At 47.7% G+C, this 22,107-nt stretch overlaps 2 protein-coding genes across 6 annotated transcripts in view; one reads left to right on the top strand and one right to left on the bottom strand.

Moving 5' to 3' along the window:
- tnnt2a (troponin T type 2a (cardiac)) overlaps window positions 1-5,637 on the top strand; it is a 31,042-nt gene extending 25,405 nt beyond the window's left edge. For 2 of the 3 annotated variants that reach the window (XM_087306157.1, XM_087306156.1), the window contains one exon: window positions 5,456-5,637. In XM_087306157.1, coding sequence (XP_087162283.1) covers window positions 5,456-5,489 — 34 coding nt within the window. In that variant the 3' untranslated portion in view covers window positions 5,490-5,637. 3 annotated transcript variants of the gene reach the window in all.
- An 8,488-nt stretch (window positions 5,638-14,125) lies between these two features.
- Window positions 14,126-22,107, bottom strand: part of pkp1a (plakophilin 1a) — a 52,772-nt gene continuing 44,790 nt past the window's right edge. Inside the window, exons 13-14 of one of the 3 annotated variants that reach the window (XM_087306502.1) lie at window positions 14,731-14,828; window positions 14,126-14,652 (exon numbers count right to left, since the gene is read on the bottom strand). In XM_087306502.1, the coding sequence (XP_087162628.1) occupies window positions 14,742-14,828 (87 nt within the window). In that variant the 3' untranslated portion in view covers window positions 14,126-14,652; window positions 14,731-14,741. The remainder of the gene's footprint in view (window positions 14,653-14,730; window positions 14,829-22,107) is intronic. The other 2 variants (XM_087306501.1, XM_087306503.1) reach the window with 2 other exon arrangements.

The following is a 22,107-nucleotide window of genomic DNA, read 5'->3' as shown; positions in this document are numbered from 1 at the left end:
CCCATTCTTTCTCATTCCATGGAGATCAGAAATGGGAACAACATTCAAAACAACAACACCAAGTTGGCAACAGTACCAAGCTGAGCTGGTACAGATGTATCAGCACCTGTATGATTTCCTGTGGTATCCTGTGCACTTTAACATGTTCTTTGTCTGTGCCATTGAAAGAATAAACATTGCTTCTACCAGACGTTTACAAAACTGTCATTGCTGTAGTGTTTAGGGGTATATGTGAGCAGTGTGACACGTTTACAACCCTGCCTCCTGCAATGCAGGGTGTCAGAATATTTGAAGACATTATACTATCAGCCTTTTCAAACTGACCTACATTCTACATTCAGAGGCCTGTAGTAGGAAGTCCTACACCTTTCCACCACTATCAGCCATAACCATTGATACAAGACAGGATGGATAAGGTGTACTGTTTTCGCAAAATTCTGACCTGAATTTTACAGCCAAAAAAAGACATTTAGGCAACAGTTTTTCTAGTCTTTACTTGTCCAGTTTCCTTGGGTCTGTAGCTGCGTCCCAAATCGCATACTTATGCACTATTCTACGCCATTTTGTAGTATAAATAGTGTAAGTAGTGTGTTCACACTGAAAACTGTAAAATTAATAAATGCACTTTAATTACCCGGATGATGCCCTCATTCAACCGCTAAAATGAAGTGTGTGATGGACACTTAACGCACTCAACGACCGCAGGTTTGCTCACGTAGCGGAAGGGGTGGAGCTATAGGGTGCACATGTTGGATAACTTTATTTATTTTGGATGGTGAAAGCAAAATTCTCCTACGTGAGTGATTATAGTGCCTCCCGATGGTGAATGCGGTTATACTCACGGCAGGTATTATTTGATAATTCGGTCGTTTATTTCACTGATTTGGTGACCGTCAAACGTCATCAGGGAAACGGTTTGAATTTCCGCTTAGATAAAAAACATTACTGTGCCATTCGGGACGACACTACATACATATACTATCCTGTTGAGTGTGTAAGTGCATAAGTACATAGTGCATGAGTGCATAGTGTAAAGTGTGCCATTTGGGACGCAGCTTGTGTAAAGTGCGGCCTCAATTTTCTGTTTTTAGCTGTCAAGAGGGTCATCAATGTCTTGTAGCCCATTTTCTTTAAGGTTTGATGTGCTTTGTGTTTAGAGAGGAGTTTCTGTTGTCCTTTCTGTCAGCTGAACCTGTGGCATCTTTCGTACAAGGCTTTTTCACTCACAGATCTAACACTCACTGGATATTCTCTCTTTTTCTGAACATTAACAAACTCTAACGATGGTTGTGTGTGAAAGTGCCAGTCAATCAGCAATTTCTGAAAAAATTCCCACAACCAATTCAAACCAAAGTCACCTAAATCACCAAACTTTCACTTACATGCATTAAATTGCTGCCACGAGTTTGGCTGGTTGCATATTTGCAAAGCAGCAGTTGAGCAGGTGTACCTAAAAATAAAAGGTCCAGTTTCATTGTGAAATGTCTGGATTAATTCTTACATTTGCTGGTCTTATTGTTATTATCTACTGGTCAGGATATCTCCATGAAGAATTATAAACTCGGCACTCAAGGTTGGCAAATTGTTGACTGAACTGGTTCTAGTTTTATTTTGAATTTAATGCATACCAGGGTTTTTTTTCTCAGCGTTTGGTTTACTGCTTTCTACTTCCAAAAGAAAATGCTGTTATGCTTCCCGGAGGGCTTTCTCATTCAAACCAAACTCTGACTCATACACTTGTGCCTCAGGTGTGGAACGCAGACACATGAGTCTTTGTGAATGCATGTTAGAGTGACAGTTCTGTCAGCTGGCAGAGCTGCTTCTTTGGCACAACATGACTGTGGGAGCCAGAACTCAGGCACTGGAGGGCATTGAGGATTTGAGCTGCTGCACTGCACTGTCAGCGTTTACCTGTGCATGTCCAGCCCTAACCTCTCCTCTACTTAATTAGTCAGCAGAGATATTCAAAAGCCTAGTGAGCTGCATGTATACCCAAATTTTGATTAGTGAACTCATATGTCATAACATTTTAGTCTAATATAATTTAGTCATTTTTTTAGTATCTCCTCTACATCTAGGGCAGAGAGAGCCGTCTGTCAAAATCTCACTTTCTGGTTATCAATCTTGGCTATCTAGTTATAAATGTTTTTCTTCTGTGACAAAGCAGAGCACAGAGTCTTGTCTTCTGGTTGAATGTTTGGACTCATGTTTTTACCTAGATGCATGTTTTTACCTAGATACCTTCACATAGCAAGATGGTGCATTCTCTTATTCTTCACTACAAGAAAAGAGATGCTCTACAAGATTCTTTTCTCTTAGTTGACCTGAAGTTCCTATGCAATCCCAACTGCTGTCGAGTTTGAGCTAGTGAAGCCGTGACAGGGCACCCTCTATAACCTGTGTGAAGCCTTGTGGGGACAGAGAGAGCCAGAAGGTGAGAACCTTGTATTGTCATGCTTGACCCTCGAACAGCAAACCACCAGTGTCAAGGAAGAATCAAAACATGGAAATACACATGCTTTAGGTCTACTGCTGTGTACCAATCCTGGAGATGGACACATGCAAAGATGTCTTTCTGCATGAGCATCCTGAACTGCATCTTGTGCAGATACTAGTTTAATATGCGCAGATCCAGGATCAGTGTCGATCCACTGGTCTTTTTGGGTATATTGTAGTACTGTTTGTCGTTTGACAGTGGAACCTCAAACAAACAGGAGTTGCTGCGGGTTTTACCGCAGTGCAGAAATTCCAAGTCTCCTGCAAATGCATTGAGACTCCCGGTTGCCCGGAAATTAATGATAATTTCCGGGAAATTGCAGGTCGCTCGCCCGGTTCTTAAATAGTCTCCACCGCATCCCTCCCAGCTCTTCAGGTACGTCGGGTGCAACTCAACCCCACCGCTCATCAGGTACGTTGATTCCTCTTCAGGTCCCGCGACTTCCTGCAAATCATGTCTGTGTCTCCCGAAAATGACTTTTCCCAACTTGGAAAATTGGATGTCTGGCAGTGAAATGCACAGCCCTGAACTAGGAAGGCTATTGGGGGAACGGTAACACATAGCGGAGTCTGATTGTCTGAATGAGCCCCCATGACGGACTTGGCAGTGCTATCCATGCAGGTAGAGTCTAAATGAGAGGCACTACCAAAGTGACCATGAACGTACCAGCTGCGAGGCAGCTTGCGGGGATGTAAGGGCCCCCTCGGAAGGGAAAACACCCCAAGGAAGGGCAGGCAAGTGCACAAGGGCTATTGCCTTTTCACCTCAGACCCCACAGAGTGGCACCCTGAAGTGGGGGCATTACCTTACTGCAATGAGATAGACGGAGATGTTGTCCTGCTGGAGAGGAAGTTGGTGGCAGAGAGATGGAAGATGCCACAGGGGGACAGTATTTCTGCATTCAGTGGACAAAGTGAGGTCAGGCTTTGCGAATGGAAATAATGTGACATGACTGATGCCGTAGCTTATGAGTGACAACATGGCAGATGTACAGTTGTGTGTCTAAACTCCATTCAGGTATATTTGTACTATGTAGAACATACTAACAGTCACAGAGCTAGTGCACTGCAAAATACTGACATAAATCAGAAGACAGTTCATTTATTCATTCATTCATTTTCTTGTCGGCTTAGTCCCTTTATTAATTCGGGGTCGCCACAGCGGAATGAACCGCCAACTTATCCAGCAAGTTTTTACGCAGCGGATGCCCTTCCAGCCGCAACCCAACTCTGGGAAACATCCACACACACACTCATACACTACGGACAATTTAGCCTACCTAATTCACCTGTACCGCATGTCTTTGGACTGTGGGGGAAACCGGAGCACCCGGAGGAAACCCACGCGAAGGCAGGGAGAACATGCAAACTCCACACAGAAACGCCAACTGAGCCGAGGTTCGAACCAGCGACCCAGCGACCTTCTTGCTGTGAGGCGACAGCACTACCTAATTCTCCACTGCCTCGCCCAGAAGACAGTTCAAATCAAATTACAGTTCAGTTTCTTCAACATAATCTCATGGCAATTCATAGCTTTTTGATTTAGTGGCTAATTCGTATTATTTGTATACACCACCTGGCAAAAGTCTTGTCATCGATCCCAGTTGTAAGAGCTACAAATAATAACTTTACTTTTAGCGGATCGTTTGGAAAAGTGGAAGAAGGTAGATTTTGTGAGGAATCATCTGTTGAACTGCATCCCAATCAGGCACGTGCACACACAGGGCTCAACCTGTGCAGTGCACATGCCCTTTTTAGTCTTGGTTAGAAAGTGCCCTTACAAAATGAGCTGAAGTGCCCTAGCGAAAACCACCCCACCCCCCGTTATTCAGTTTTCCAGCGGCATATCCCCTTGGAAGGTCTCTGCACGGGCCTGCTGATCCCAATTATCACAAATACTGCACCTACTGTATTAGAACCCGCTTAGACTCAAGATTCTCACAGAAATAAGTCAAGTTTCTTGAAGGAAAAAATCGTAGTTGATCATCATTAAAAGTGTCAAAAGGTGGATTTTTCTGATGAATCACCTGTTGAACTGGATCCCAATCACCACAAAAACTGCAGAAGACCTTCTGGAATCTGCATAGAGGGTTTCTCGGGCGAGAGATCGCAGATGTGATGGCAACATCAACAGCCTCAGGTATCAAGACGTTTGTGCTGCCCATTACATTACAAATCACAAAAGAGGGCAAAATTTTCAGCAGGAGAGTGCTCCTTCTCATACCTCAGCCCTTACACCAAAGTTCCTGAAAAAAAAAAAAGAAGGTCAAGATGCTCTAGGATTAGCCAGCCCAGTCACCAGAAATAAACATTATTGAAGTGCTCCATTGAAGATGAATCCAAAGAAGATGAGTCCAAAGAATCCTGATGAACTCTGGGAGCCCTGCAAGACCACTTTCTTTACCATTCCAGATGACTTTATTAATAAGTTGTCTGAGTCATTGCAGAGATGTATGGATGCAGTCGGCCAAGCTCATGGGAGTCATACGCAATATTAATTCACTTTCCACTGCACTATGACTTTATATTCTATACTGGACATTATATCTGTTGAAAGTGACAAGACTTTTGTCAAAGCAAAGTCAGACCTTACTGACCTAATTAAATAATTAAAAACCAAGGCATGATCATATTTTATTATTATAAAATAGGCATAATCTAGAAAGCCTTTGCCTTCCATTAAAGCCACTTCTGATACCAAATGATCAACTAGAAGTCAAGTTATTATTTGTTGTTCCTAAAACTTCAATAGACAACAAGACTTTTTTTCGGGTTGTATATGTATGATATCATTCATACATTTTAGTACAAGTCGTTCATCCCCCAGTGAGGGGTAGGTTTATGGGTTTGGGGACACATTTTAAAAACCACATGTTTTCATAAACATTAAATTGTGACATTTCCTTGTGAGATCTGGCTGGATGCTCTATTAGTTTTACTTATTCTTTCCTCTCTATAGGTCAAAAAGAACCAAGCGAGGCCTCAGGAAGTGAATGCTGTGCTGAAAAACACACTTGAATCCTCACAAATCCACCAAAATCATGAAGAGAGGAGCTGACCACTGCTGAAAATTAATTTTCCTTCCGTTAGATTTCACTGAACTATGTAGATTACACCTGAATAAAAATAATGAAAAACAAACAGTTTTTTTTTTCTTTCGGTTAAAGCTACAATAAAATATCCAAAACCGACTAGAACAGTTTTCAATATTTTGCTTATTTATGTTCTTATATTATCCCAAATGTTTGTAAGAATGTTCAAATTCAGAGAAATAAGCCATTTTAACAAGTTACATGAACTTATGAACCATTAGTTTGCTGTATTGTATGATTGTGTGGGTGAATGAGAGAGTGTAATAGGTGTAAAATATCTTATTTGTGTGTTTAAAAGGGAAAAAAAAAACATAATGGTGAAAAAATTTTCACATTCAAGGAAAACTGCCCCTTTAAATACCTGATCTAATCTAGTCAAATCTAATGCAAATGAGCTCAAACAATGGCTGTATTCAGTGCTGCTGTCAAGCTTTACGCTGCGTCCTTATTTCATATTGATTTTTCATATTAAGTGGTGTCAAAGGGTCTTGAGCATTAAAAGTATTTCTGTGTAAATACACTACTATTATTAGAGTCGGTGAGAAAAATAGATATACATGCTCAGCACACATATATTCAAATGATGATCATTAAACACACCCAGACTTTTACTGTTCACATTCCCTCAGGCCATCATGTGGGTTTCAGGGTCAGAGAGGTCGACAGATTCTCCTCCTACAGTAGATGATTTTCTAGTTTGCGATGCTATTTTTTGCACATTTATAAACACTCGCTTCTCTGCTTTTCACATGCTTGTCCATCTGTATCCTATAGACCAGGGGTCTAATAGTATCTTTAAATACATCACTCACCAAGAAGCGCACCTTGCCACCTTGGAGCCTTGAATGTCCTCTAATAAGGCCAACACTGCCATTGCCATAGACTTAAGCAGGTCGCACACCAGAAGCGCTGCTCGGCGGCGCACCGCGCAGCGCCACGCAGCGTCACGCATTTTAGAATTCTAAACATAGGTTTCTATCAGGATACACACACCGGCGCCGCAAGTCAAGTTGAATACATTTGCAAATGCTTTTATATATTTTAAATCATAATAATTACATATATTGTGTGAGTTAACCCATTTTATCAATTATAAATGAATAGCAATGTTTTTCACATGTGTTGGTGTGTGTTGTTGATGTGTTGTGCAATTTCACATAATTGCCTCTAGGAGTCGCCAATGGAAATAAAACAAACACACAAGAAATACACGTACGCCAGACATGAAGTTGGAGCGGATCAACGCACATTCTCACGGTATAATTCTTATTTAGTAAATCCAAACGCGAGCGTGAAATCTGGCGTACACAAAGTTTTTGTGTGTACGCAGCATTGACACATGAGGCCACAGGACTGAAAAGGAGTCCCACTCCGGCCCTGGCTATCAATTTGCAAATTCATGTTATAAACATGGCAGCAACATGTTAATTACTGTTAGCTTCATGGTAGTTCTTGGTACATGCCAACCCTACTGAAAAAAACATCTTAAACCAGCCTAGGCTGGTGGCTGGTTTTAGCTGGTTGACCAGGCTGGTTTTAGAGGGGTTTTGGCCATTTCCAGCCTGGTCTTAGCTGGTCAGGCTGGGAGATAACCAGGCTCTAAAACCAGGCTGGTCAACTAGCTAAAACCAGCCAACCAGCTTAGGCAGGTTTAAGCTGTTTTTTTCAGCAGGGAATTTGTTCCAGCAACCGGCTAATCCATATTAACAACATGCTAATTCATGCTGGCAACATGCTGACAACAAATTCATGTTGAAAGTTTGCTTTCAGCATGCTAATTCATGCTAGCAACAAGTTAATTGCTTCTAGCTGCATGGTAACATGCCAATTCATACCAGCAACCAGCTAATCCATATTAACAACATGCTAATTCATGCTAGCAACATGCTGACAACAAATTCATGTTGAAAGCTTGCTTTCGGCATGCTATTCATGCTAGCAACAAGTTAATTGCTGCTAGCTGCATGGTAACATGCCAATTTATTCTAGCAACTGGCAAATTCATGCTAAAAGCGTGCAAACTGTTGATGAAAACAAACAAGATTGTGTAACAAATATGCATTTGACATGTTAATTCATGCTAACAACTTGTTTTTTCATACTAGCAACTTGCACATTTTTACTGACAACATACAAGTTCAACTTAAAAACATGCTATCGACATGCTAATTCATGTTAGCATTGTTAATTCCTGCTGCATATTTAATGCTAGGCATCTAATGCATTAATATTTTACATTAAATGTGCTAAATCATGTGACAAACAAGTTGTTGATCCTAAAAAACTGCAAATTCATGATCAATGCTGGCTAATTTTAGCAACATAATTGTGTTAAAAATCCTAGAAATGTTTTAGTTTATGCTAGCATGCTGATTCTTGTGGCTTCGTCAAGCCAATGCAAAGTTTTTCAACAAACGCATACAGTTGAAGTTAAATGTAGATGGAAAAGAAGCAAATTAATAAACGTGTCAGTTGTTTGGGTTACCATTTCAGTTTTTAAGCCGTCCAATATTTTGAAAGGATTGGAAAACATTTATAATTGCTCCGAGGAATTTGTGTGACTCATAAAGGTGTCTGTTGGCTCGTGGCCCACCGTTTCTAGTGTAGGGTGGAGATCCTGGGTAAACATGAGACAAGACGACCAATTAATACCACTGCTTTCTTCAGAAGTCACGGTGATAAATAAATAACTGCGTTTCCATGGGTGAATGACTTCCCATGGTCTGCCTGTATTATAAAGACATGTGTTTGAGGTTTAACGCAATTTGATGCCAACTGGGGAAATATTTTGTCAACCAGAATGACATTTCACAGTCAGAATGATTGATTTGAGGTCAAACCTGGATGTTTATTTCCCTCCACAATCAATCAGCTTTTATTTTTAACTACTCATACTTATTATAATTGTAAAATGCACAGTATGGGTTGAAGCACGTTATGATTTTGCCAAGTTGGATGCAATTCTCGATTAACATCTATGTTGATCCTGGAACATCATTTTGGTTCAAAAATGTATTATACACCTATCCCTTACCCCTAAAACAAACATAAATGATTCCCAAAATCAGCAGGGAATAATGCCCTGCTGAAAAATCCAGCTTAAAAAAGCCTAAGCTGGTTGGCTGGTTTTAGCAGGTCGACCAGCCTGGTTTTAGAGGGGTTTTGGCCATTTCCAGGCTGGTTTCCAGCCATTTCTAGCCTGGTCTTAGCCGGTCAGGCTGGAAAATGACCAGCCAAATCCAGCTAAAACTTGACCAGCCTGATGTAAGCTGGATATAGCTGGTTTTGGCTGGACTCCCAGCTTGGCTAGGCTGGTGAAGCTGGTTTTAGCTGGTCATCTCCCAGCCTGACCAGCTAAGACCAGGCTGGAAATGGCTGGAAACCAGCCTGGAAGTGGCCAAAACCCCTCTAAAACCAGCCTGGTCGACCAGCTAAAACCAGCCAACCAGCTTAGGCTTGTTTAAGCTGGATTTTTCAGCAGGGGTCGGATGGATAACGATCACATAGAAGCCCAAACTTAACATAAACTGTAAACTTATCCTTTAATTCTGATTGGCTGATTGGAATGTTGTTCCAGAATCAACATAGATGTTAATCCAGAATAATGTCCATAGGTTGAAGTGGAAAGTAGGTGATAGTTAATGTCAGTATAGCTTGTGTCACAAAAAATAGACGATAGTAAATACGATTTCATATATTAACAGTGTTGATAATACAGGCATCAGCCAAACTAAAAATAAAGATTCATTCATGTTGTCCGCAAAACAAATTAAGTCAACTTAACAGATGTAAATAAATTCATCACAAAGCAATTTTAAAAATTATGTACTCACCGGCCACTTTATTAGGGACACCTTACTAATACCGGATTGGACACACTTTTGCCTTCAGAACTTCCTCAATCCCTCGTGGCGTAAATTCAACAAGGTACTGAAAATATTCAGAGATGTTGGTCCACATTGAGATGATAGCATCAGGCAGTTGCTGCAGATATGTCGGCTGCACATCCATGATGCGAATCTGCCATTCCACCACATCCCAAAGGTGCTCTATTGGATTGAGATATGGAGACTGTGTAGGCTATTTGAGTACAGTGAACTCATTGTCATGTTCAAGAAACCAGCCCGAGATTATTCTTGCTTTATGACATGTTGCATTATCCTGCTAGATGTTGCCATCAGAAGATGGGCACACTGTGGTCATAAAGGGATGGACATGATCAGCAACAATTCTCAGGCTGTGGGGTTGACATCAATTGGTAATAATGGGCCCAAAGTGTGACAGGAAAATATCCCCTACACCATTACACCATCACCAGCAGTCTGAACTGTTGATACAAGGGAGGATGTATCCATGCTTTCATGTTGTTGACATAATATTCTATTTCAATGTCGCAGCAGAAATCGAGACTCATCAGACCAAGCAACGTTTTTCCAATCTTCTATTGTCTAATTTTGGTGAGCCTGTTCGAGTTGAAGCCTTAATTTCTTGTTCTTAGCCGACATGAGTGGCACCAAGTGGGGTCTTCTGCTGCTGTAGCCCATCTGCCTCAAGGTTGGACATGTTGTGCATTCAGTCATGCTCTTCTGCAGACCTCGGTTGTAATTTGAGTTGCTGTTGCCTTTCTATCAGCTCAAACCAGTCTGGCCATTCTCCTCTGACCTCTGGCATCAAGAAGGCATTTGTGCCCACAGAACTGCCGCCTAAATCTCTAAAGCCGCCTTTTCACTGCACACGACATTTGGTCACGACTGTCGAAATATGCCCCCTTGTGGCAGTCGCACAGTATTTTCAGTGTTGTCGTGCACCATGGGAGAGAAGCTGATTGTAACAGTGTCTGAATTAAGGAGTGCAAAAGCAAGAGCCTATATCCTCTGTGCTTTTACATGGTTTAATGAACGAATGAATACAAGAAAACTCATAGACCGCTAAAATATTGAAGGGAATGTGGAGACAACATTAAAAATATTTATTTTTATTTTTATTATATATTTAGAAATGTTAATGTTAATGCAACCGTTCTAGTCGCAGGAGTTCAAATATTTCAACGGATCCGCAGCTCAAATCGGATCCGAATTTTACGCATATGGAGATGATCGGAACTCCACGCAGCTCCCGGACGGCTCTCCACTGGAAATAAATGACTTCCGGTCTGTCGCTCGTCGTTTGTCATGTGCAGTGGATAGGAGGCTTAAAGATTGTGTGTGAAAATCCCAGCAGATCACTTTACTTCCCCATTCTGATGCTCGGTTTGAACTGCACCAGATCATCTTGACCATGTCTACATGCCTAAATACACTGAGTTGCTGCCATGTGATTGTCTGTTTAGAAATTTGTTAATGAGCAGTTGGACAGGTGTATCTAATAATGTGGCCAGTGAGTGTGTATGTAGACTACTATTAAAGGGAACGTCATGGCAAAAACGTGTTTCATTTCATATCTAACATATAAATTATGAATGATTATCAAGTGTATAGTATAACTCAAGAGCAATAAAAACATATTTAACATAATTAGCTGTGTTTGGCAGTATTTGTTTATGCTGTAAATAATTGATCAATTATTACAGAAAGACAATCACAATTGTAATACATCTCCATCTAGCATTCACAGTGAACACGCTCATGAAAACAACACGCTGTACTGCAGCATTTCCTGCTGAACTGAACTTTTATTTCAGATTTTTTTTTTTTGCAAGATTGCCATTTACATTTTTGGTTTACAGATGCAAAATCTAATTTTACACATCCATATATAATATTTTACATTTTTTAATACAAAAATATTTTGTCACTTATCCATGCATCTCTCTTGAAACAACATTACATCTTTTTAAAAAATAATAAAATGACATTAAATGAAATTTTTTCCACAAACACAATCCAGCCAAACTCAAGTCAAATAAAAAATAACATTCACAAATCAAACATTTCTCTCTCTTACACACACACACTGATCAAACAGCCAACAGAAATAAGGCTTAAAGTTAGAAGGAGTGTGAAGAGGAAACCAGCCATGTTTACACCAATACATATCTAATACCTTGAAACATGAAAATATACCCAAAAGTACTTTAAAAAGTTTGGTCTTTTGCAATAAAATAATATTTATTTATTTATTTATTTATTTATTTATTTATTTATTTATTTATTTATTTATTTATTTATTTATGTATTTATTTATTTATTTGTTTATTTATTTGTTTATTTATTTGTTTATTTATGTATTTAAAATATATATTTTAAATTTCTATATTTATTTATTTATTTGTTTATTTTTATTTATTTAAATATATTATTTATTTATTTATTTATTTATTTATTTATTTATTTATTTATATAAGGAATCATTTGTGGCTAAGACAGATCCAATGGAAAATGAATGACTTCAAGTTGATAGGGCTTCTGTACAGTAAGAGAACTGCACTTCTAAATAAAAACTACAACCAATAAAAAAAAAAAAAAAATCTACAAAAACGTACTAAAGCTCATGATTTATGATCTTATTTTACCAATACAGCCAAACATTTCTGAATGCGCAACACTGAAGAAAAAAAAGCTAATGGAATTACTGCTCTGCAGGACCAGAAGTGCAAGTTTGTCAAGTGTACAGTTTCCCATGATAAATGTGTGTTTGGGATTAAGCATTAAACAGGCCTATACTGGCAGTATGCAGAGATGAAAATATATAGGCACAGCATCAGCTTTAATCCCACAAATAGAGATTTAAAAGGGTAAAAACTGATTAATGATTACACAGTTTCTTTAGTATTAAATGGACTGAGAATCGGAAAGAAAATGATATTAAAACACCCTTAAATATAATAACATCTGTCTGGAAAAGGTCTGCTAAATTACAGATATTTTAAATCAATTAATTTGAGCATTTTTTGTAAATAAGATTTGGTTTTCACTGATTTCCATTATCTAAAAAAATGCAATTCTAGAATTGTGGGTATATCTTACATCTCCAAAAAAAAAAAAAAAAAAAACGATTAACCATCAACTGTCTCGGTTGGAAAAGGTGTGCCTGAGCGCGGTTCACTTGGTTATTGGTGCGGTAGGCTTGTAGTGTTAGTGCAAAACGTGCCTGAGCCCAAAACTGAAGACGAGAGGTTACTTTAAAGGGACTGTTTGATATGAATTTATTTATCAACCTTACTGTTCAATGAACTCAAACTGTCGTAGTTTATTAAAGATGCAAACCCCTCACTGCACGACAGCTGTACCTTCAGCAAACCTCCTAATTCCTGCAGCATGAGGACTTTATGATTGTTTATGAGCGTCAAAAGAGCCGGATCTGTTCTGCTAAATATTTGACTGCATGTAACCGCATCCCAGTTGACTAAAACAATATAACTAAAGAAATCTCCACTGTGCTGAGCGAAAGCGCTTTACTAAACAGTGCAACATTAATGACGTAAGCATGCCCAGCCCTGAATGTAATGTGAGTGCTGGCCATCAGGGAAGACGGGAGAGGGAACAAGCGTGCTTTGGTCCGGTTCAAGGCAACTGTACATAGTGCGAATGCGCCCTCAGTCATCTTTGGCAAGTTTCGGTTGGCGACGTCGCCAAACAGAGGTGGCTGTAACACACCAAAACCTTTGTTGTTGAACAGCCTTAAACCGAGAAGAAGAAATCGTCATTCTCGCCATCATATGATTTACTTCCATCGGTTTCCGTCGGCTAGCCTCACAGCCCTGTGAATGTCGGTGCCGTCACTTATTGATCCACGATCTAGAAATATAGCTTGTGTGGACGTTACTGCGCTACTAATAAAATAGCTTCGCTCCCGAAAAGCTATTTGATTTAAAAATGAGTGACGCTACCGCCACGCTACTGAGAAATGTAGTATTGTCACTACTTGTAGCGATGCTACTGCCCAAAACTGCATTTTAAGAAGTAAACAGAGTCAATAAATAAACGTTTCTTAAAACTTGTTTTGAACCATATTGTTAGTCATTAGATGGGAGTTTTAGACTTTAGGAAAGTAGACTTTTAAGTATAACTTTACATGGACATAGAAAAATGAAGTCCTGTTTAAAATTATTTAAGACCCACAACTTTTCACAAATATTTCAGTGGATTTTAGAGTTTGTAAGAGCTAAAATTTGGTTTTTGAAATTTAAGACATTTTAAGACTTTTAAAAACATAGTTATTGTAATATAATACAGCCTCCACCGCGGTGACTGAAGCTCTGCACAAGACTTTTGGCCAGCGGAGAAATTAAAATGGTCGTGCCCGACTGAGTCTGGTTCTCTCAAGGTTTTTTTTCTTCACTCTCATTTCAGGTGAAGTTTTTTTCCCCTCTCCGCTGTCGCCACTGGCTCGCATGGTTCAGGATTGGTAGATGAATTTGCTCTTCAGTGTTTGAACTCTCAGTAATGATTTTAAATCACACTGAACTGAGCTAAACTGAACTAAACTGAACTTAAACACTAAAAACTGAACTACACTGTTCCAGTTACTATGACCATTTATGTGAAGCTGCTTTGACACAATCTACATTGTAAAAGCGCTATACAAATAAAGCTGAATTGAATTGATTGAATATATTAGTGAATTTCTCATTCACTTTTTAAAACAATGATATGATGAAAATGAAAAGAACATGTCAACTCTGTTATCGTAATTACATATCAATCCTGTATAAAAATAAAATTAATGGCACATGTTAAAAGGCACCCACAATTCTGGAATAAGATTATAAATATAGAATACATTTATAATCTTCAAAAATCAGCTTTTAACACAGTGTTCAATTAGTGCATTCGCAATTCTTAATAGAAATTTTTTTATTTGATATGTAAATTTAATAACATACTGTTAAAAATGTTATTTTATGCAAAGCAATATACAATGCTGTGATTTCACTCATCTAAGAGTGAGCCCAGTTTTGAGTGAACTATCCCTTTAAAGCAACTTATCTGTTTTTCCCCCTTTAAATCTAATATGTACATATATACCCATAATATTATTCAAAACATGCAGAGAAGGGCAGTATTTGTAAATCCAGCTGTGCCATGTGTCTTCATGAAGACCTACGCTAAAATTGAAACAAAGACTATTAAAAAAACAGTCTTAACAACATTAGTGATCTGAATCAAAGTAAATTCAAATAAAACGGGGTGTTTCAGCTCACTTGCACATCTCTCAGTGTCCATTCTTCTGATTGTCTGTTGCTCTTTGGTACGCTGTAGCAGTGGCGGGGTTAATAAATATGTTCTTGTCCAACCCTTGCTGCAAAACAATAAAAGGTCAAAACTATAAATGGCGCATGAATGGCCCTTCATAATGACACTTATCACCATCACATTTAACAGTGTGAAAGCTCTCAGAAGTGAATGCATGTGGTGGTTTTACACTGAATCGCTGCCAATGATCACGGGTTCACACATGCCTGTCTGAAGGCTCCATGACAGATATACTCAAGTCAATTGTGGATATTTAAAAGGCTGACCACAGCGGCCTTTTCTTTCTTCAATGGAAGGGTACCAACAATTCACTAAAATAACATGAAACCTAAAACATGAGTAATAAAAAATATTGAAAATAAACTAATGATAATCAGATTTTACCTCTGAATTTGATGTCAACAGAAGTAAAAAATAAGCAAGCTAATGAAACTGGCCTGGACAAAATTGTTGGTACCCTTGAATTTTGTGCAGGTCAGTTTCATTAGCTGGCTGGGCTGGGCTGGGCTGGGCTGGGCTGGCTGGCTGGCTGGCTGGCTGGCTGGCTGGCTGGCTGGCTGGCTGGCTGGCTGGCTGGCTGGCTGGCTGGCTGGCTGGCTGGCTGGCTGGCTGGCTGGCTGGCTGGCTGGCTGGCTGGCTGGCTGGCTGGCTGGCTGGCTGGCTGGCTGGCTGGCTGGCTGGCTGGCTGGCTGGCTGGCTGGCTGGCTGGCTGGCTGGCTGGCTGGCTGGCTGGCTGGCTGGCTGGCTGGCTGGCTGGCTGGCTGGCTGGCTGGCTGGCTGGCTGGCTGGCTGGCTGGCTGGCTGGCTGGCTGGCTGGCTGGCTGGCTGGCTGGCTGGCTGGCTGGCTGGCTGGCTGGCTGGCTGGCTGGCTGGCTGGCTGGCTGGCTGGCTGGCTGGCTGGCTGGCTGGCTGGCTGGCTGGCTGGCTGGCTGGCTGGCTGGCTGGCTGGCTGGCTGGCTGGCTGGCTGGCTGGCTGGCTGGCTGGCTGGCTGGCTGGCTGGCTGGCTGGCTGGCTGGCTGGCTGGCTGGCTGGCTGGCTGGCTGGCTGGCTGGCTGGCTGGCTGGCTGGCTGGCTGGCTGGCTGGCTGGCTGGCTGGCTGGCTGGCTGGCTGGCTGGCTGGCTGGCTGGCTGGCTGGCTGGCTGGCTGGCTGGCTGGCTGGCTGGCTGGCTGGCTGGCTGGCTGGCTGGCTGGCTGGCTGGCTGGCTGGCTGGCTGGCTGGCTGGCTGGCTGGCTGGCTGGCTGGCTGGCTGGCTGGCTGGCTGGCTGGCTGGCTGGCTGGCTGGCTGGCTGGCTGGCTGGCTGGCTGGCTGGCTGGCTGGCTGGCTGGCTGGCTGGCTGGCTGGCTGGCTGGCTGGCTGGCTGGCTGGCTGGCTGGCTGGCTGGCTGGCTGGCTGGCTGGCTGGCTGGCTGGCTGGCTGGCTGGCTGGCTGGCTGGCTGGCTGGCTGGCTGGCTGGCTGGCTGGCTGGCTGGCTGGCTGGCTGGCTGGCTGGCTGGCTGGCTGGCTGGCTGGCTGGCTGGCTGGCTGGCTGGCTGGCTGGCTGGCTGGCTGGCTGGCTGGCTGGCTGGCTGGCTGGCTGGCTGGCTGGCTGGCTGGCTGGCTGGCTGGCTGGCTGGCTGGCTGGCTGGCTGGCTGGCTGGCTGGCTGGCTGGCTGGCTGGCTGGCTGGCTGGCTGGCTGGCTGGCTGGCTGGCTGGCTGGCTGGCTGGCTGGCTGGCTGGCTGGCTGGCTGGCTGGCTGGCTGGCTGGCTGGCTGGCTGGCTGGCTGGCTGGCTGGCTGGCTGGCTGGCTGGCTGGCTGGCTGGCTGGCTGGCTGGCTGGCTGGCTGGCTGGCTGGCTGGCTGGCTGGCTGGCTGGCTGGCTGGCTGGCTGGCTGGCTGGCTGGCTGGCTGGCTGGCTGGCTGGCTGGCTGGCTGGCTGGCTGGCTGGCTGGCTGGCTGGCTGGCTGGCTGGCTGGCTGGCTGGCTGGCTGGCTGGCTGGCTGGCTGGCTGGCTGGCTGGCTGGCTGGCTGGCTGGCTGGCTGGCTGGCTGGCTGGCTGGCTGGCTGGCTGGCTGGCTGGCTGGCTGGCTGGCTGGCTGGCTGGCTGGCTGGCTGGCTGGCTGGCTGGCTGGCTGGCTGGCTGGCTGGCTGGCTGGCTGGCTGGCTGGCTGGCTGGCTGGCTGGCTGGCTGGCTGGCTGGCTGGCTGGCTGGCTGGCTGGCTGGCTGGCTGGCTGGCTGGCTGGCTGGCTGGCTGGCTGGCTGGCTGGCTGGCTGGCTGGCTGGCTGGCTGGCTGGCTGGCTGGCTGGCTGGCTGGCTGGCTGGCTGGCTGGCTGGCTGGCTGGCTGGCTGGCTGGCTGGCTGGCTGGCTGGCTGGCTGGCTGGCTGGCTGGCTGGCTGGCTGGCTGGCTGGCTGGCTGGCTGGCTGGCTGGCTGGCTGGCTGGCTGGCTGGCTGGCTGGCTGGCTGGCTGGCTGGCTGGCTGGCTGGCTGGCTGGCTGGCTGGCTGGCTGGCTGGCTGGCTGGCTGGCTGGCTGGCTGGCTGGCTGGCTGGCTGGCTGGCTGGCTGGCTGGCTGGCTGGCTGGCTGGCTGGCTGGCTGGCTGGCTGGCTGGCTGGCTGGCTGGCTGGCTGGCTGGCTGGCTGGCTGGCTGGCTGGCTGGCTGGCTGGCTGGCTGGCTGGCTGGCTGGCTGGCTGGCTGGCTGGCTGGCTGGCTGGCTGGCTGGCTGGCTGGCTGGCTGGCTGGCTGGCTGGCTGGCTGGCTGGCTGGCTGGCTGGCTGGCTGGCTGGCTGGCTGGCTGGCTGGCTGGCTGGCTGGCTGGCTGGCTGGCTGGCTGGCTGGCTGGCTGGCTGGCTGGCTGGCTGGCTGGCTGGCTGGCTGGCTGGCTGGCTGGCTGGCTGGCTGGCTGGCTGGCTGGCTGGCTGGCTGGCTGGCTGGCTGGCTGGCTGGCTGGCTGGCTGGCTGGCTGGCTGGCTGGCTGGCTGGCTGGCTGGCTGGCTGGCTGGCTGGCTGGCTGGCTGGCTGGCTGGCTGGCTGGCTGGCTGGCTGGCTGGCTGGCTGGCTGGCTGGCTGGCTGGCTGGCTGGCTGGCTGGCTGGCTGGCTGGCTGGCTGGCTGGCTGGCTGGCTGGCTGGCTGGCTGGCTGGCTGGCTGGCTGGCTGGCTGGCTGGCTGGCTGGCTGGCTGGCTGGCTGGCTGGCTGGCTGGCTGGCTGGCTGGCTGGCTGGCTGGCTGGCTGGCTGGCTGGCTGGCTGGCTGGCTGGCTGGCTGGCTGGCTGGCTGGCTGGCTGGCTGGCTGGCTGGCTGGCTGGCTGGCTGGCTGGCTGGCTGGCTGGCTGGCTGGCTGGCTGGCTGGCTGGCTGGCTGGCTGGCTGGCTGGCTGGCTGGCTGGCTGGCTGGCTGGCTGGCTGGCTGGCTGGCTGGCTGGCTGGCTGGCTGGCTGGCTGGCTGGCTGGCTGGCTGGCTGGCTGGCTGGCTGGCTGGCTGGCTGGCTGGCTGGCTGGCTGGCTGGCTGGCTGGCTGGCTGGCTGGCTGGCTGGCTGGCTGGCTGGCTGGCTGGCTGGCTGGCTGGCTGGCTGGCTGGCTGGCTGGCTGGCTGGCTGGCTGGCTGGCTGGCTGGCTGGCTGGCTGGCTGGCTGGCTGGCTGGCTGGCTGGCTGGCTGGCTGGCTGGCTGGCTGGCTGGCTGGCTGGCTGGCTGGCTGGCTGGCTGGCTGGCTGGCTGGCTGGCTGGCTGGCTGGCTGGCTGGCTGGCTGGCTGGCTGGCTGGCTGGCTGGCTGGCTGGCTGGCTGGCTGGCTGGCTGGCTGGCTGGCTGGCTGGCTGGCTGGCTGGCTGGCTGGCTGGCTGGCTGGCTGGCTGGCTGGCTGGCTGGCTGGCTGGCTGGCTGGCTGGCTGGCTGGCTGGCTGGCTGGCTGGCTGGCTGGCTGGCTGGCTGGCTGGCTGGCTGGCTGGCTGGCTGGCTGGCTGGCTGGCTGGCTGGCTGGCTGGCTGGCTGGCTGGCTGGCTGGCTGGCTGGCTGGCTGGCTGGCTGGCTGGCTGGCTGGCTGGCTGGCTGGCTGGCTGGCTGGCTGGCTGGCTGGCTGGCTGGCTGGCTGGCTGGCTGGCTGGCTGGCTGGCTGGCTGGCTGGCTGGCTGGCTGGCTGGCTGGCTGGCTGGCTGGCTGGCTGGCTGGCTGGCTGGCTGGCTGGCTGGCTGGCTGGCTGGCTGGCTGGCTGGCTGGCTGGCTGGCTGGCTGGCTGGCTGGCTGGCTGGCTGGCTGGCTGGCTGGCTGGCTGGCTGGCTGGCTGGCTGGCTGGCTGGCTGGCTGGCTGGCTGGCTGGCTGGCTGGCTGGCTGGCTGGCTGGCTGGCTGGCTGGCTGGCTGGCTGGCTGGCTGGCTGGCTGGCTGGCTGGCTGGCTGGCTGGCTGGCTGGCTGGCTGGCTGGCTGGCTGGCTGGCTGGCTGGCTGGCTGGCTGGCTGGCTGGCTGGCTGGCTGGCTGGCTGGCTGGCTGGCTGGCTGGCTGGCTGGCTGGCTGGCTGGCTGGCTGGCTGGCTGGCTGGCTGGCTGGCTGGCTGGCTGGCTGGCTGGCTGGCTGGCTGGCTGGCTGGCTGGCTGGCTGGCTGGCTGGCTGGCTGGCTGGCTGGCTGGCTGGCTGGCTGGCTGGCTGGCTGGCTGGCTGGCTGGCTGGCTGGCTGGCTGGCTGGCTGGCTGGCTGGCTGGCTGGCTGGCTGGCTGGCTGGCTGGCTGGCTGGCTGGCTGGCTGGCTGGCTGGCTGGCTGGCTGGCTGGCTGGCTGGCTGGCTGGCTGGCTGGCTGGCTGGCTGGCTGGCTGGCTGGCTGGCTGGCTGGCTGGCTGGCTGGCTGGCTGGCTGGCTGGCTGGCTGGCTGGCTGGCTGGCTGGCTGGCTGGCTGGCTGGCTGGCTGGCTGGCTGGCTGGCTGGCTGGCTGGCTGGCTGGCTGGCTGGCTGGCTGGCTGGCTGGCTGGCTGGCTGGCTGGCTGGCTGGCTGGCTGGCTGGCTGGCTGGCTGGCTGGCTGGCTGGCTGGCTGGCTGGCTGGCTGGCTGGCTGGCTGGCTGGCTGGCTGGCTGGCTGGCTGGCTGGCTGGCTGGCTGGCTGGCTGGCTGGCTGGCTGGCTGGCTGGCTGGCTGGCTGGCTGGCTGGCTGGCTGGCTGGCTGGCTGGCTGGCTGGCTGGCTGGCTGGCTGGCTGGCTGGCTGGCTGGCTGGCTGGCTGGCTGGCTGGCTGGCTGGCTGGCTGGCTGGCTGGCTGGCTGGCTGGCTGGCTGGCTGGCTGGCTGGCTGGCTGGCTGGCTGGCTGGCTGGCTGGCTGGCTGGCTGGCTGGCTGGCTGGCTGGCTGGCTGGCTGGCTGGCTGGCTGGCTGGCTGGCTGGCTGGCTGGCTGGCTGGCTGGCTGGCTGGCTGGCTGGCTGGCTGGCTGGCTGGCTGGCTGGCTGGCTGGCTGGCTGGCTGGCTGGCTGGCTGGCTGGCTGGCTGGCTGGCTGGCTGGCTGGCTGGCTGGCTGGCTGGCTGGCTGGCTGGCTGGCTGGCTGGCTGGCTGGCTGGCTGGCTGGCTGGCTGGCTGGCTGGCTGGCTGGCTGGCTGGCTGGCTGGCTGGCTGGCTGGCTGGCTGGCTGGCTGGCTGGCTGGCTGGCTGGCTGGCTGGCTGGCTGGCTGGCTGGCTGGCTGGCTGGCTGGCTGGCTGGCTGGCTGGCTGGCTGGCTGGCTGGCTGGCTGGCTGGCTGGCTGGCTGGCTGGCTGGCTGGCTGGCTGGATGGATGGATAGATGGATGGATGGATAGATGGATAGATAGATAGATAGATATGGACCAATGAGATGTCAGATGTCACTGTTGTGGGTGGGGCAACAAGCAGAGAGAAACTAGTATTCCTGGATTCCTCTCTGGATCCCGCTGAACCTCTTCCAGGGTTTGGGTGGAGTACAAGTCAAAGCCTGGAAGACTGTGTGTGTGTGCTGCGTGTCTTATTTAATGTGTAAACAAGCTTACAGGCAAAAAAAAAAAAAAAAAAAAAACGGGGAATTTTTTTTACCCTCATGCAGGAAAAAAAAAGTTAATGGCACATGTGTGAACACACCCTTTCACACCTTTCTTTCTTATGAACCAGAAGTGGCTTCCTTTTCTTTGCCCTCTGATCTTAAGGACTTTCAGAATGAGGAAACGTGAAAACACACCTTCACTCTTCCTTTGAAATAATCATTAACCATTTATCTCAGTTTCTTTCCACAAAGGGCTTCAGAAGAAAAACCATTAACCACTTTTATTTTTAAGATGTGTTATGTTATCAATTTATGTGAAACAGATTCATTTCACTCCAGAAATTTACACTCATTGGACACTTGATTAGGTACACCTTACTAGTACTGGGTTGGACCCTGCCCGTTAAACTACCTTAATCATTTATGGCATAGATTTAACAAGGTGCTGGAAAAATTTCTCAGGGATTTTGCTCCACATTGACATGATAGCATCATGCAGTTGTTGCAGATTTGTCGGCTGTACATCCATGATGTGAATCGTCCATTCCACCACATCCCAAAAGTGCTCTATTAGATTTAGTTCTGATGACTGTGGAGGCCATTTGAGTACAGTGAACTCATTGTCATGTCGAGGAAACCAATCTGAGCTGATTCGCGGTTTATGACATGGCATGTATCCTCCTGCAAATCAGAATATGGGTACACTTTGGTCATAAAGGAATGGACATGATCAGCAACAATACTCAAGTTGGCTGTGGCGTTGACACAATGCTTTATTGGTACTTGGGTCCAAAGTGTGCCAAGAAAATATCCTCCACACCATTACACCACCACCACCAGCCTGAACCATTGATATAATGCACGATGATCCATGCTTTCATGTTGTTTATGGCAAATTCTGACCCTACCAACCGAATGTCATAGCAGAAATCAAGACTCATCAGACCAGGCAAAGTTTTTCCAATTTTCTATTGTCCAATTTTGCTGAGCCTGTTCGAATTGTAGCCTCAGTTTCCTGTTCCTGTTGTGTGTTCTTCTGCTGCTGTAGCCCATCTGCCTCAAGGTTCAACATTTTGTGCGTTCAGTGATGCTCTTCTGCATACCTCTGTTTTAATAAGTGGGTAGTTACTGCTGGCTTTCTTTCAGCTCCAACCAGTCTGGCCATTCTCCTCTGACCTTTGGCATCAATAAGGCATTAATTATTCTCTGTAGGCTCTAGAGATAGTTGTGTGTGAAAATCCCAGTAGATCAGCAGTTTCTGAAATACTTAGACTGGCACCAATAATCATGCCACGTTCAAGGTCACTTAAATCACCTTTCTTTCCCATTCTTATGCGCGATTTGATCTGCAGCAGCAGATCGTCTTGACCATGTC

Source organism: Danio rerio, chromosome 23 (genome assembly GCF_052040795.2).
Source record: "Danio rerio strain M-AB ecotype USA chromosome 23, GRCz13ab, whole genome shotgun sequence".
Taxonomy (NCBI): domain Eukaryota; kingdom Metazoa; phylum Chordata; class Actinopteri; order Cypriniformes; family Danionidae; genus Danio; species Danio rerio.
The sequence above is the reverse complement of the archived record's forward strand: the minus strand, read 5'-3'. Positions and strand labels throughout refer to the sequence as shown.